This window comes from Oncorhynchus gorbuscha, linkage group LG16 (genome assembly GCF_021184085.1).
Source record: "Oncorhynchus gorbuscha isolate QuinsamMale2020 ecotype Even-year linkage group LG16, OgorEven_v1.0, whole genome shotgun sequence".
In the NCBI taxonomy this organism is placed as follows: domain Eukaryota; kingdom Metazoa; phylum Chordata; class Actinopteri; order Salmoniformes; family Salmonidae; genus Oncorhynchus; species Oncorhynchus gorbuscha.
Window position 1 is genome coordinate 68,326,138 of NC_060188.1, and position 15,734 is coordinate 68,341,871.

General features: G+C 42.3%; 1 protein-coding gene across 2 annotated transcripts in view; it reads right to left on the bottom strand.

The window, feature by feature from the left end:
• LOC123998823 (THO complex subunit 2-like) overlaps nt 1-15,734 on the bottom strand; it is a 69,174-nt gene that overhangs the window by 50,805 nt on the left and 2,635 nt on the right. For both annotated transcript variants that reach the window (XM_046304020.1, XM_046304019.1), the window contains exons 3-13: nt 15,512-15,603; nt 14,904-14,955; nt 14,720-14,790; nt 8,999-9,120; nt 8,382-8,515; nt 7,898-8,058; nt 6,194-6,286; nt 4,585-4,734; nt 2,255-2,427; nt 1,899-2,094; nt 1,739-1,780 (exon numbers count right to left, since the gene is read on the bottom strand). In XM_046304020.1, coding sequence (XP_046159976.1) covers nt 1,739-1,780; nt 1,899-2,094; nt 2,255-2,427; nt 4,585-4,734; nt 6,194-6,286; nt 7,898-8,058; nt 8,382-8,515; nt 8,999-9,120; nt 14,720-14,790; nt 14,904-14,955; nt 15,512-15,603 — 1,286 coding nt within the window. The remainder of the gene's footprint in view (nt 1-1,738; nt 1,781-1,898; nt 2,095-2,254; nt 2,428-4,584; nt 4,735-6,193; nt 6,287-7,897; nt 8,059-8,381; nt 8,516-8,998; nt 9,121-14,719; nt 14,791-14,903; nt 14,956-15,511; nt 15,604-15,734) is intronic.

A 15,734-nucleotide genomic window follows, 5' to 3' on the forward strand; every position in this document is an offset into this window, starting at 1 on the left:
GCCTACCTCCAAACTTAGTGCCTCTCTGACTGACATCATGGGAAAATCAAAAGAAAATGTAGACCTCCACAAGTCTGGTTCATCCTTGGGAGCAATTTACAAACGCCTGAAGGTACCACGTTCACCTGTACAAACAATAGTACACAAGTATAAACACCATGGGACCGCTCAGCTGTAATTACCGCTCAGGAAGGAGACGCATTCTGTCTCCTAGAGATGAACGTGCTTTGGTGCGAAAAGTGCAAATCAATCCCAGAACAACAGCAAAGGACCTTGTGAAGATGCTGGAGGAAACAGGTACAAAAGTATCTATATCCACAATAAAATAAGTCCTTATATCGACATAACCTGAAAGGTCGCCTAGCAAGGAAGAAGCCACTGCTCCAAAACTGCCATAAAAAAAAGCCAGACAACAGGTTTGCAACTGCACATGGGGACAAAGATCGTACTTTTTGGAGAAATGTCCTCTGGTCTGATAAAACAAAAATAGAACTGTTTGGCCATAATGACCATCATGTTTAGAGGAAAGGGGGAGGCTTGCAAGCTGAAGAACACCATTCCAACGGTGAAGGACAGGGGCGGCAGCATCATGTTGTGGGGGTGCTTTGCTGCAGGAGGGACTGGTGCACTTCACAAAATATATGGCATCATGAGGAAAGAGTTGTGGATATTTTGAATGGAATGGTTCAAAAATAAACATATCCAGGTGTTAGAATGGCCAAGTCAAAGTCCAGACCTGAATCCAAATGAGAATCTGTGGAAAGAACTGAAAACTGCTGTTCACAAATGCTCTCCATCCAACCTCACTGAGCTCGAGCTGTTTTGCAAGGAGGAATGGGGGAAAATTTCAGTCTCTCGATGTGCAAAACTGATAGAGACATACCCCAAGCGACTTAAAGCTGTAATCGCAGCAAAAGGTGGCGCTACAAAGTATTAACTTAAGGGGGCTGAATAATTTTGCACACCCAATTTTTCAGTTTTTGATTTGTTAAAAAAGTTTGAAATATCCAATACATGTCGTTCCACTTCATGATTGTGTCCCACTTGTTGTTGATTCTTCACAAAAAAATACAGTTTATATCTTTATGTTTGTAGCCTGAAATGTGGCAAAAGGTTGCAAAGTTCAAGGGGCTGAATACTTTCGCAAGGCACTGTATATGTGCTTTTGTAATCATATCTTGTCTTTGCAGGGGTATGACCCAGTGGGTAAATCTACTTTTAGCTTTTCCAGTGGTCCGTTTGAGTTTGTTCAGAATCTAACACCTTAAATACCTCGTAATCCTACACAATGATCTGGTACTCACTGCATATACAGTGGGGCAAAAAAGTATTTAGTCAGCAACCAATTGTGCAAGTTCTCCCACTTAAAAAGATGAGGCCTGTAATTTTCATCATAGGTACACTTCAACTATGACAAACAAAATGAGAAAAAAAAATCCTGAAAATCACCTTGTAGGATTTTTAATGAATTTATTTGAGAACTTGCACAATTGGTGGCTGACTAAATACTTTTTTGCACCACTGTAACTCCATTGTTGTGCATTTTATTCCTTGTGTTACTATTTATTTATTGAATATATTTTTTAAACTCTGCATCGTTGGGAAGTGCTTGAAAGCAAGCATTTCACGGTCAAGTCTACACTTGTACACCTGCATTTATTCTCTGAATTCCTCTTGCTGATTAATACAACAAAACTGTTCAAGACACTTCTTGGTCCAATTTACTTTGACAACTCACCATTTTGTCCTTGACGTTGTCATTTCTACCCTCACTTTGGTACTGGAGAAACAAAAGAAAGCACAAGGACAATTAGTGAGATGAAGCCAGGATAGGACGGTATGCCAATACATTTTCCTTTGGGGATCAAAAAAGCATCAATTGACTTTAGGGCATGTACCTCTTTCATAAAGCCCTTGCCCAGGCGTACGATCTTGGCAAAAAGGATGGGGTCATGGGAGAGGTGGGGCCCCAGGTAGCAGAGCATGCTGAACACATCCCTGCGCAGGTCCTCAAAGCTCTCTGCAGGCCTGGGGGCCCGCTTGTTCTTCAGGGGCCTCAACAAACATCCCTTGGCCCCTTTGGGGACCCCGGCTCTGCAAAGGGAAACACAGGTGAGACGGGGCACAGAGTTTGTAGTATTTCGGCTGGCTGGCTGTGTATGTCGTGTTGTCGTGTTGTATTTAGGTAAATGTGTACATTTCTTCAGCTAATATGCAAAGAGCACAAAGTGAATCCAGGGGAGCAGGCGGGCACCTGCGGTAGAGTGGCTCCACAGTCAGATGCAGCAGCTGGCACAGCGCCAGAGCAATGGCCTTGTGAGAGGTGGCGTAGAAGGAGGGCATCTGGTCCATAATACTTTGGGCATGGTGCCAGTCTCCGATCCTCAGCAGCGCTTCCAACAGACCCAGCTTCTGGTTATCAGGAGCCTGAGGGTAGAGGGGGAGATGCAGAGTGTGTGGGTGAGCTTGGAGCAGCAGTAGGAGTTAGTCTGAGAGCAGCTATGTCCTTAGGTTTATGACGGAGGAATCTCACAAAGTACAAAGCAGGCCCGTTAAAAGAGGTTAAGGAGGATTTGCAAACAAGGCCTAGTGAGTAAATCATAAGTTGTAAATATATTAGTTTTTGAAATTATTATTTTTACCCCCTTTTCCTCCCAAATTTCGTGTTATCCAATTGGTAGTAGTTACTGTCTTGTCTCACTGCAACTCCCGTACGGACTCGGGAGAGGCGAAGGTCGAGAGCCACGAGTCCTCCAAAACACAACACAACCAAGTCGCACTGCTTCTTGACACAATGCACATCCAACCCGAAAGCCAGCAGCACCAATGTGTCGGAGGAAACACCGTACACCTAGAGGCCAGGTCCGCGTGCACTGTGCCCAGCCCGCCACAGGAGTCGCTAGTGCGCAATGAGACAAATTCTCCATAAACCGGATGACGCTGGGCCAATTGTGTGCCGCCCGGTTCAAACCCAGAATCTCTGGTGGCAAAGCTGCCTTAGACCACTGCACCACCCGGGAGGCCCTATGAGTCATAATTTTCTCCAGCAGCATTTGATGGGAACAAGGAACTGTAGAAATCCGTCATCGTACCTGACGCTGCACTTAATTCATGTGTGTGACTGACACAACCAACTGACACAGCATAGTAACAAGGCAGTGTTGTCAGGGAGAGGCTGAGTGTGGGATGAGTTAACTAGCTAGAGGACAAACTGATATTCCGCTCATCCAATGTCACTCATTTTTCATGCAAATTGCCACCATACAAACTGAGGCAGCGGACTTTGAAAATTAATATTTGTGTCCTTAACTTTTGGCCACGACTGTACATTTGTTCTTAGATGCATGGCATATTATACTAATTAAGTTTAGTGGAAGAAGACACTGTATAATCTGCAAGTGGCAGAGGGGGACCAGACTTAGTGAGAGCACTGTCTTTGCCTGGTAGGGAAAGTACGAAACAGAGAACAAAGAGACCGGACAATGGGAATAACTGCCACGACTACATTACATGATGTCCTCCTATGTTGGGTTTATTGTTTTCCCCCTTCCTATAGACTGGAGTGACGAGTTCCAAGAGGGTTGAGGGTTTTTTGTCTGGTTGTCTTGAGGTGGATGAGCGTGAGTAGTTAAGACCCAGACGCATGCTTGGATGTCATAAGGTGAATGCACCAATTTGTAAGTCGCTCTGGATAAGAGCGTCTGCTAAATGACTTAAATGTAATGTAAATGTTTTCAGGCTATTTTATAAAAAACTAAAAGCACTTACGTCAAACTATGAGCTTAATGTTGAAAGATGTTTGTGAATTTGCCTCCCAGTGTGTTGGAAAACAGACAGAACCAGGTTCTCCTCTAGGATTTGCCTGTACTTAGCTATATTTTGTTTGATTTTTATAATTTAAAAAATCCCTAGTCATAAGCATACCCATAAGATGATGCAGCCACCACCCTGTTCAAAAGATGAAGAGTGGTACTCAATGATGTATTGAGGACAGAGTTCATTTCTTTGCAGTTTTACTTTAGTTCTTTATTGCAAACAGGCTGCATGTTCTGGAATATTGCATTTTTTTTGTTCAAGCCACTGGAAAAACTATTATTGAAACAGTTATTTGCTAAATTTAGCATTAGCATGACGCGGGCACTCAGATGACAGATGCAATCTGACAATCTGGATCTTGGGCTGGAGGCGGAATTTATTTTAGAAACATGGCTCACAAAAGCCTTCAGTGTTGCTCTTCGTTACTTTTAACGTGTGGGAGGGAGGGGGGCTGCTGCTGCAGCTTTAACTCTAACAGACCTCCTCTGGCCCATCAATCACTGTCTGTCTGTCGGTGGTGGTATGCACAGCCCTGCCTCAGACAAGACACTGACTGACACCTCATTAACACACAACAATAAAGCCTTTTCCCTTTCCTTCAGCAGCACACAGAGGAAGCCTTATAAAGACTGGGCTTCATCAAGGCGATAAAAGAAGGACACTTAGTGGAAATAGACCTGTGCTTTAGTGTGGAATAGTTACCCAAATGTGGAGACACGCATTTCAAATAGTAGAAATGTGTGCGAGTGTAACATGAGATTACTTTACCTTGTCATTCTTCTCTTCCTCCTTCTCCCTCTCCTTGTCCTCAGTCTTCTCGGAGGGCACCACCACCATGGTGAGCTTGCGGGCGATCTGCTTGGCCTCTGTGATTTCTCTCTTGTGCTCCTCTACAATGCTGGCATCCAGTGGCATCAGCTGGGAGGGCAACGCAGGCTCAGTCACACATCAGGTCACAATTTATAGCACCAGGCATTTAGATTTCTCTGTTGGATCACATGTTGCACAATCTGGCATGCACTGAGGACAACCAATGTTAGTCAAATCTTTGATATAAAATTATATACATATATACACATACCGTTATATGCCTTTAGAAAGTATTCACACCTTTACTTTTTCCACATTTTGTTGTGTTACAAAGTGGGATTAAAATGGGTTTAAATTGTCTTTATTTTTTTGTCAACGATCTACACAAAATATGTGCTAAAGAATTCTAACACAAGTAAAACATTTATAGAAAACTAATATACATTCATTAGATAAGTATTCAATCCCCTGAGTCAAATGCCAGTGATTACAGCTGTGAGTCTTTCTGGGTAAGTGTAAGAGCTTTGCGCGCCCGGACAATATATATGCACATTATTATTTTTTAATTCAGCTCTGTCAAAATGGTTGTTGATCATTGCTAGACAGCCATTTTCAAGTCTTGCCATAGATTTCCATGCCGATCTAGGTCAAAACAGTAAATAGGCCACTCAGGAACATTCATCGTCTTCTTGGTATGCAACTCCAGTGTATATTTGGCCTTGTGTTTTAAGTTATTGTTCTGCTTAAAGGTTAATGTCTCCCAGTGACTGTTGGAAAGCAGACAACCAGGTTTTCATCTAGGATTTTGCCAGCACTTAGCTCTATTTAGTTTATTTTTAATCATAAAAAAACTCTAGTCCTTGTCAATGACAAGCATACCCATAACATGATGTAGAGTGGTACTCAGTGATGTGTTGCACCAAACATAACACTTTGTATTCAGGACATAAGTTAATTTCTTTGCAGTTTTACTTTAATGCCTTGTTGCAAACAGGATGCATGTTTTGGAATAATTAGTATAGTGGATTAACTACAATGTTGTTGATCCATCCTTAGTTCTCTCATATCACAGCCATTAAACTATGTTTTAAAGTCACCATTAGCCTTATGGTGGAATCCCTGACCGGTTTACCTCTTCTCCGGCAACTGAATTAGGAAGGACGACTGCATCTTGTTTTACTCAAGTGCATTGATACACCATCCAAAGACTAATTAATAACTTCACCATGCTCAAAGGGAAATTCACTGTTTTCTTTTTATTAGCCATCTACTAATAGGTACCCTTCTTTCAAAGGCATTGAAAAACCTCCCTGGTCTTTGTGGTTGAATTGGTGTTTGAAATCCACTGCTCGAATGAGGGACCTCACAGATACTTGTATTTTGACTCAAGACATTTCAGATTAATTTGTAAAGATTTCAAAAAAATATCCACTTTGACATTATGGAGTACTGTGTAGGCCAGTGATTTATTTTTTAATTTCAGCTCTAACAACAAAACGTGGAAGAAGTTGAGAAGGAACTGTATTATGTGAGACAATGCTCTGTAGGTGTGAGTTGAGATGCTTACGTGCACATAGATGTCCTCCAGCTCTATAAGGTTGTGATGCAAGAGGGCGGCAGCGATGTGGTAGAGTGACGTGGGAGTCTCCTCATTTGGCTCCTGGGAGGAGGTGGACAGTCAAGGAACACTCAATACATACCGAGGAATAGCTATTGGATATGGGGGGTTCTAATACAAATCAGAGAAATTCACTCTGCTGTCTTTTGATCCCCTACTTGAAGCTAAAGTGTATAGTTCAGTGACTGGCAGCTAGGGATGCACATTTCGGTCAATTTTGCTTCTGGCTGACCAACCCTCATTAAACAGTTTTTTTTTTTAAATCCCAAAACAGTAAAATGACACGACCAACAGAAAATACTATGTATACAAACAAGGAACGGACATGTTTCCTAAGAGCTTCATGAAAACATGCAAGAATAGCAAGCCTATCGTCTTATAGTCAAAAGGCTATAGCATATTACTGAAGATGCAACTGCTGTAATGAAGCAGCTAATAAAAAAAGTTGTTTTCAAACATTTGACAAAATGCAATTCATGGGAAAACACCATTCTTAACAGAGCATCTAATGCGAGCGGTTCCATATGTGACCCGTTGCAGGTAACTAGGCGTATGTCGCGGGTCACTACCTAACAAGGTGGTCTGTCACATGTGACAGAGGTTAAAATCTCAGCTAATAACTTAGAGGGGAATCTAATAGCAACAACTAGGACAGGTTGCTAATACGACTAGGATTCTGTTTCTGGATATGAAAACCAATAGAACAGGGGTCCTTGCTGGTTAATGGCATGAGTCTTTATGGAACAATTGTCTCCACATTTCTATGGTTGGATTTTGGCTAGGCTACTTTGAAGCAAGGTATAACAACTACACTGCCACAAGCGTACATTGTAAAGTGGTGGGTGACATGCTGATACCCTGCCTGCCGTTGACTAAATTCTACGCACATCGAATCGGAGGCACGCTTTAATTACGAGTTAAGAAATTAAAACGAGCTATTTTTAAATCTAGGCATACAAAAGAGTTGGCACCTGATTGCATTTAGAATTGTTGTTTGTTGCTTACTGACTGGGCTTATAAAAGCATGATTCACTCCAGTACCAACTTTTTGAGGAGCTGTTCTCGCACTGTCTGACAGGTGATAGAGCCTAGTTTGAAGAGTGGAATGGCCTGTATTCTGTGCACATGTGATAAGATACATGACAAGTAGCGGAAATACACAAGCCAATTTATTATAACTACTAGTCAGGGTAGCCTAGTAGTTAGAGCGTTGGACTAGTAGGCGGAAGGTTGCAGGTACAAATCTGTCGTTCTGCCCCTGAACAGGTAGTTAACCCACTGTTCCTAGGCAGTCATTGAAAATAAGAATTTGTTCTTAACTGACTTGACTGGTTAAATAAAGGTAAAATAAAAAATGTCCACTAAATGATGACCGTTTGTGGTTAACTGTTAACATCCCTACTGGCAGAACTAATATTAACATCAGGTCTGGCTGCACCATTTCCCCTCATTCTTGCAGGTCAAGGGAGAATGTGAGCAAGACTTATGTTCATCAATAAGACCTTGAAGTATTTTTTATTGATTTGGTTAAGGATTTGTCCGCTTCTTGGACAGGCAGCTCCTCACAAACACCAATTTGTACAGTTTATATCCGGCCAGTTTCAGACAGGCTGTAGAGTGCAGACAGTCACAGTGGGGAGTCTGCTCTCTCACCTGGTTGAACTTGAACTTGAAGCCTAGGATGTGGCAGAGAGTGAGGGGTTCACACATGTAGGACTTGATGAGGGGCAGGAAGAACTCGTCTTGGTCAGAGCGACACTCGTACACCTCCAGGATGATGTCCAGAACGCGGTTGGGGTCCAGATTGAAGCATCCTGCAGGGTGGAGAGGGGGTAAGGGTGTACAGATGACATTGAGTAACTTGGGTACAAAATAAGGCCATGTGTAATGTAACCCCCATTTGGGAGTCTAAATGTCTAAAAATATATATATTAACGTCCCATGCAACAATTCAATCCTCAATTTAAAAACTGTAAAATGCACTTCCGCCAAACTTAGTATCTCCATTACTGTCTTTGTAAGTCACAGATATTATACATAGCCATCACAAAAAAATGCAGCAAGACTAAGAGTGCATCAAGGATCCGCTGCTTCTTGGCAGTGGAGAACGTGATGAAAAAGACTAGGGGTTTCATACCTATTAGGGACTTGATGCTCTCTAGGACGATGTGGCTAGTGATGTTGCCTGACAGATCTTGGCCCAGCTCAGTGATCAGCTTGGCATAGCCCTCATTCTCTTCCCTCAGCAAGTTGAATTTCTGCTGCTTGTAACTATAAGGGGGCAGAGTGGAAAACAATACGTAGGAGGCCAACCACTCACCATTAGATAAACAACTTCAAACTTTAGGCCCAAGCGTGAACGCAAGTGATATTATTTATTGTGTTTCTAGTGTATTATAGGGTAATAGAACCCTATACAGCCAAGAATAACCATATTTTGCAGCAAGGTAGTGCATGAACAGTCAGAGAATATAAACAACTAAAGTGATGTAATTTCTCTACATTCTGTGCTGACATTACATTTGGCATTTGTGGAAAAGCTCACATCCTATCGGGTAAATGGTCACATATTAAATGCTACAGCCACAGGCTGCAAGGCGGATAGCCCAGCCCTGACCTGGGAATAACAGTAGCTTACTCTAGTTCCGGCTACTTGGTCAGACCATTCAATTTATTACATTGTTGACTTTTGACACCGACCATTACAGGATTTTTGTTTTTTTACAGATGAAAATGAGTCACCGCTCCACTTACAATAGTTTGGTCTTGATTTTAACGATTTTCTGGTTGAACTGATGAGCTTGCTTTATGAGTCCCAGGGACTCCAGGGTCTCTGGGTCCAGCCTCTCCTTCAGGATGGCATCTGGCACAAAGAACTGAAGAGAGGGCAGAATGAAACAAACAAGTGTTATCTAATCCCTCCAGGATTCCGCGGTTACAAAAATTCCCAGCATATTGTGGGAGGGCTTGTAAATATGACCAATCACTGCACTATTCCCGCATAAAAGTCTAATGCAACATTATCTCAAACTGACCCATAACACAGTACAAAAACAGGGCTCACAATTTAAACCAATAAGCGCACATTTATCAAAAATATGGTTCAATCAAGCCACGCCTCAAACCTTTTTCCTCAGCGCATTTTCACAACGAATTGGACAAAAATCACTGCACATTGACATGCAAAATGCCAGAACTGCCACAGCAAAACCAAGCATTTTTGACAGCAATAATAACAAAAAACCTTGTGAAATCCTGGAGAGACTGTATAAAGATGAGTAAATAGATCTCATATGGTTATGAACAGGGGTGAAAGTAGATTACATTTCTTACCGGTACGGGACACCAAAGTGCACACACATTCATTTTTTGTATAGCCTAGGTGTAATCATAGAATTACATATAGAATCCCTATTCATTTCATATGATCTCAGTGGGCCATGGACTAGTAAAGATATGCCATAACACTTAACATGCATTACCTTTTAACATAGACGGCACGTGGGTTTCAACTTTGGGCAAGATCATTTTCACCATAAACATGCACATTTATAATAAAGCATTCCATGTATCCTCGCATTTTCAGACTTATGTAAGTTAGTCTACTATTCCGAATGTGAGAATTAGAATGGAGTCATTATTTAAGCTAACACTAACTCCATCACTGTTGGCAAAAAATATATACTTCAATGCAGCACGAATGGGTGTAGAGTAGGCCTATCAAACATATTTCATTCAATTTTACTACACTTTATATTCATCCGGAAAGTATTCAGACCCCTGCCCTTATCCACATTTTGTTAACATTACAGCCTTATTCTAAAATGGATTAAATAAAAATCCAATACCCCATAATGACAAAGCGAAAACAGGTTTACACATTTTTGTAAATGTGTTAAAATAACAGAAATACCATATTTGCATAAATATTCAGACCCTTTGCTATGAGACTCGAAACAGAGCTCAGGTACAACCTGTTTCCATTAATCCTCCTTTAGATGTTTTTACAACTTAGAGTCCACCTGTGGTAAATTCAATTGATTGGGCATGATTTGGAAAATCAGTCACCTGTCTATATAAAAAAAGGTCCAACAGTTGACAGTGCATGTCAGAGCAAAAGCCAAGTCATGAGGTCGAAGGAATTGTCCGTAGACAGGATTGTGTCAAGGCACAGATTTGGAGAAGGGTACCAAAAACTGTCTGCAACATTGAAAGTCCCCAAGAACACAGTGGACCCCTCATTCTTAAATGGAAGACTTTTGGAACCACCAAGACTCTTCCTAGAGCTGGCCTCTCGGCCAAACTGAGCAATCGGGGGAGAAGGGCCTTGGTCAAGGAGGTGACCAAGAACCTGGTGGTCACTCTGACAGAGCTCCAGAGTTCCTCTGTGGAGATGGAAGAAACTTCCAGAAGGACAACCATCTCCGCAGCACTCTGCCAATCAGGCCTTTATGGCAGTGGCCAGATGGAAGCCACTCCTCTGTAAAAGGCAGCCCGCTTGACACCTAAAGGACTCTCAGACCATGAGAAACAATATTCTCTGGCGTAATGAAGCCAAGAAAGAACACTTTGGCCTGAATGCAAAGCGTCACGTCTGGAAGAAACCTGGCACTATCCCCAAGGTGAAGCATGGTGGTGGCAGCATCATGCTGTGGGGATGTTTTTCAGTTGCAAGGACTGGGAGACCAGTCAGGACAGAGGGAAAGATGAACGGATAAAAGTAGAGATCCTTGATAAAGACCTGCTCCAGAGTGCTCAGGACCTCAGACTAGGGCGATGGTTCACCTTCCAACTGGACAATGTCCCTAAGCACACAGCCAAAACAACGCAGGAGTGGCTTCGGGACATGTCTCTGAATGATCTTCACCGGTTCAGGCAGAGCCCCGACTTTAACCTAATCTAACATCTTTGGAGACTTGAAAATAGCTGTGCAGCGACACTCCCCATCCAACCTGACACAGCTTGAGAGGATCTGCAGAGAAGAATGGGAGAAACTCCACACAAAGTTGTGCCAAGCTTGTAGTGTCATAACCAAGACTGGAGGCTGTAATCACTGCCGAAGGGGGCTTCAACAAAGTACTGAGTAAAGGGACTCAATACTTAAGTAAATATCTTTTTTTTGTAAATAAATTTGCAAAAAAAAAATCTAAAAAACTTTTTTTCTTGTTAATTATGGGGTAGTGTGTAGATTGATGAGGATAAAAAAACTATAATACATTTTAGAGTAAGGCTGTAACGGAACACAATTTGGAAAAAGTCAAGGGATCGAAATACTTTTTGAATTCACTATATTAGCAGAATCTTATTATGACAAATGTTAGGGTAGCCTACTCTGCTGACACCTGACAGATCAATAAAAACAATGTTATCTGATCCATATAAAAAGGCCTACAAAAAAGGTGAGACACAAATACAATATGACATCTATCTAACCTGGAGGAGGAAGTTATTGTCCAAAAACAACCAAAAAAGCATTACTGACCCAATGATAAAGATATTCACTATGTTCACTCCCCTGAATATGGCTGATGTTCTCCACTGGTGCCAATAAAATAGGCTACTTACTGTTCGCTCACTTAAGTTAAGAATTTTGATAACTAAAAGACAGACTGGAGTCATTTCATTGGCATCTCTTTACAGAAACATCCATTTTAAATTTTGCGATTTGCCTGGCTGGGTCTCCACTTTTCACTGACAGTCACAACTGAATCATCTATTTGGTACTTGCTGTGCGCTGCCCAAATTGCAGGCCTTTCCGTCTGTAGGTTATGCAATTTAAAAATAAACAATGCTAACGATCCTGTGGCCAAATCATACTTTCTGGTGTAGTTGCCCATTTTGAATGATTTTATTCATTTCTGTATAGACAGAGTAAGCTAATAAGCCTATATAATTTTGGCAATTGAATTCAAGTTACATTAGGGAAAGCTTCCCATAGCTTTATAGACGTGTCATCTATGCCTTTTAATGCGGCATAAACAACCAGTCATGATGTTTTCATCCAATTGTTTGACAATCACTTAACAAAGGGCCCCAGGAGGCTACCCGCGCACATTCATCCACTCACAAATGAATGGAAAGAGCCATCCGTTACAAAACACCTACGTGTACTGTAATTACATTCTGTGAAGGCCTACACGTGTAGTCTGAATTGACAAGATGCATAAACGGGTGGAAGACTGCTAGTGATGGCTATTTAACAGTCTGATGGCTTTATGATAGTCTTTCGGTCCCAGCTTTGATGAACCTGTACTGATGTCGCCTTCTGGATGATAGCGGGGTGAACAGGCCGTGGCTCAGGTGGTTGATGTCCTTCATGAACTTTTTGGCCTTCCTGTGACATCGGGTGCTGTAGGTGTCCTGGAGGGCGGGCAGTGTGCCCCCAGTGATATGTTGGGATGAGCCCGTTGGTTGCGGGCGGTGCAGTTGCTGTACCAGACGGTGATACTGTGAAAATGTGTGAGGGTTTTAGGTGCAAAGCCAAATTTCTTTAGCTTCCTGAGGTTGAAGAGGCACACGTCTGTGTGGGTGGACCATTTCAGATTGTCGGTGATGTGTACATAGAAGAACTTGGAAGCTTTCCACCTTCTCCACTGCGGTCCCGTCGATGTGGATAGGGGCGTGCTCACTCTGCTGTTTCCTGAAGTCCATATTCAGCTCTTTTGTTTTGTTGACATTGAGTGAGGTTATTTACCTGGCACCACTCTCCCAGGGCCCTCACCACTTCCCCTGTAGGCTTTCTCATCATTGTTGGTAAAGCAGGCCTCCTACTGTTGTGTCGCCTGTAAACTTGAGGATTGAGTTAGAGGTGTGCGTGGCCATGTAGTCATGGGTGAACAGGGAGTACAGGAGGGGGCTAAGCACACACCCTTGTGGGGCCCTGTGTCGAGGATCAGAGGAGGTGTTGTTTCCTACCTTCAACACCTGGGTGCGGGCCGCAAGGAAGTCCAGGACCCAGTCCACATGAGGCGGCAGGTAGCCTCGTGGTTAAGAGCATTGGGCCAGTAACCGAAAGGTTGGTGGATCGAATCCCCGAGCTGACAAGGTAAAAATCTGTCGCTCTGCCCCAGAACAAGGTAGTTAACCCACTGTTCCTTGGCCATCATTGAAAATAAGAATTTGTTCTTAACTGACTTGCCTGGTTAAATATATTTTACAAAATGTTGCACAGAGCAGGGCCCCAAGCTATGGTGTTGAATGCTGAGCTATAGTCAATGAACATCATTCTTACATAGGTACTCCTCTTGTCCGGATTGTGCAGTGCGATGGCAATTGCATCATCTGTGAATCTATTGGGGCGGTAAGCAAATTGAAGGGGGTTTAGGGTGTCGGGTAAGGTGAAGGTGATATGATCCTTAACTAGCCTCTCAAAGCACTTCATGATGACAGAAGTGAGTGCTACTGATAGTAATTTAGTTCCGTTACCTTTGCTTTCTAGGGTACAGGAACAATGCTGGACATCTTCAAGCAACTGGGGACAGCAGACTGGGATAGGGAGAGATCAAATATGTCGGTATTCACTCCAGCTAGCTGGTCTGCGCATGCTCTGAGTAAGCTGCTAGGGATGCAGTCTGGGCCGGCAGCCTTGTGAGGGTTAACACGTTTAAATGGTCTTACTCACGTCGGCCACGTAGAAGGAGAGTCCACAGTCTTTGGTAGTGGGCCGCGTCGGTAGCACTGTATTATCCTTAAAGCGGGCGAAGAGCGTTTAGCTTGTCCAGAAGCAAGACGGTGTCCGCAATATGGCTGGTTTTCCCTTTGTAGTCCGTGGTTGTCTGTAGACCCTGCCACATACGTCTCGTGTCTGAGCTGTTGAATTGTGACTCCACTGTCTCTGTACTGATGTTTTTCCTCTTTGATTGCCTTACGGTGGGAAGAAGTACACGGTTTGTGTATTCCCAGTCACCTTGCCATGGTTAAATGCGGTGGTTCGCACTTTCAGTCTGCCATTTATCCATGGTTTCTGGTTTGGGTAGATTTCAATAGTCACAATGGGTACAACATCTCCTATAATCTTCCTGATGAACTCAGTCACTGTATCCGTGTATTAGTCAATGTTATTCTCAGAGGCTACCCGAAACATATCCCAGAATGCGTGTAAATGCCTATTATTTTTTGGCATTTTGTGTTAATTGTGATGAGCTACACCGTACTGGTAAAACGTGAGCCTCACTATTTATTTGGCCGGAACGCCAACTGTTGCCACCGGACCAGCCTACTTTCACCCCTGGTTATGAATTACAGAAAATGCATCATTTGTGAAGAGAATCAAATGTTACTATAATATAAATTAAGAATCAATATCATTTTTAAAAAGTTTGTAATTCAAGCTTGACACTCAAATACTGTTTTTGCCTTACAGTAGGAAATACAGACAAAGGCTGAATTTTCTATGATCAATACTGCCACCTAGTGAAAGTTGACATCTCATGAGAATGTATTTTTGTTCATCGCAATAACTTGAAACACACTTACCAGACACGCTCCCACTAGCTGGGTGTAATGGTCACGTTTGTTTTTTTCCTCTAAAGAGCTGGTCTCTATGTCTGTCAAAATAACAATTGAAACATTACAATATCATGACTATAATTAGGCAACACATTTAGGCATTAAATTGCAAATGACTGTCACAATATGCCCAAACTGAAGTCAAACCCACCTAGTATACTGAAAACATCTGCTAAAATGGATGGCATGTCATCCCGCAGATCCTGGAAACAAACAAGAAATCAGACGCATTCAAAACGGGAATAAAAAAGGTAAATTCTTATTGACTTTTGTTTGCTGATACAGAAGTTCCAGAAGTGGTGTTTAGCTTTCTTCACAAGCAAAGCACACTGTTTCAGTCTGAAATTAATGAATAGGCAGAAGAGGACTGTTTTATTATGGCGCAGCTGCAAGTGTACCTTCTCTGCATGTTCCTAATGATAGAGTCTGTGCTTCTATTCGTAACATTACAAAATACCCACATTCCAGGGAACAGAGAAAAAACTTGGACTCATTGAGTTGTAACATTACTCGATCAATTTGAACAGCTGCTAAAGGAACCTCCGATTAGGATTGTATATTTTTCTCCCTCTTAAAAATAACCAGAAATCAAGAACTAAATGCACATCACTCCTCAATTGCAGATACTAGTCAATGTTTTCACAAAAAGGACTGTCCTATGACACAAAAACCTAATTTCTTTATTGCACTAACGTATGGAAGATTTTCTGTGATGAAAGACATTGCAGAGAATGAGGACTTCAAAAGGACTATACATACCATCATGTCACAGAGGACGCTAGCAGAAAGGTCCAGCTTGAAGTTCCCCTGTATGACATGCCAGCAGAGTTCATACAAAGCTGCCTGTATATCTAGAGAATAAAAAGAAGAGGCAAACAGGCTGAGAATTACTCTCAATACAATGTATCAGTATAACCCCCTTTTCACAAACGGCCAACCGAAGAGCTGTTGATGCTCATTATGATGCTATATGAACATTACC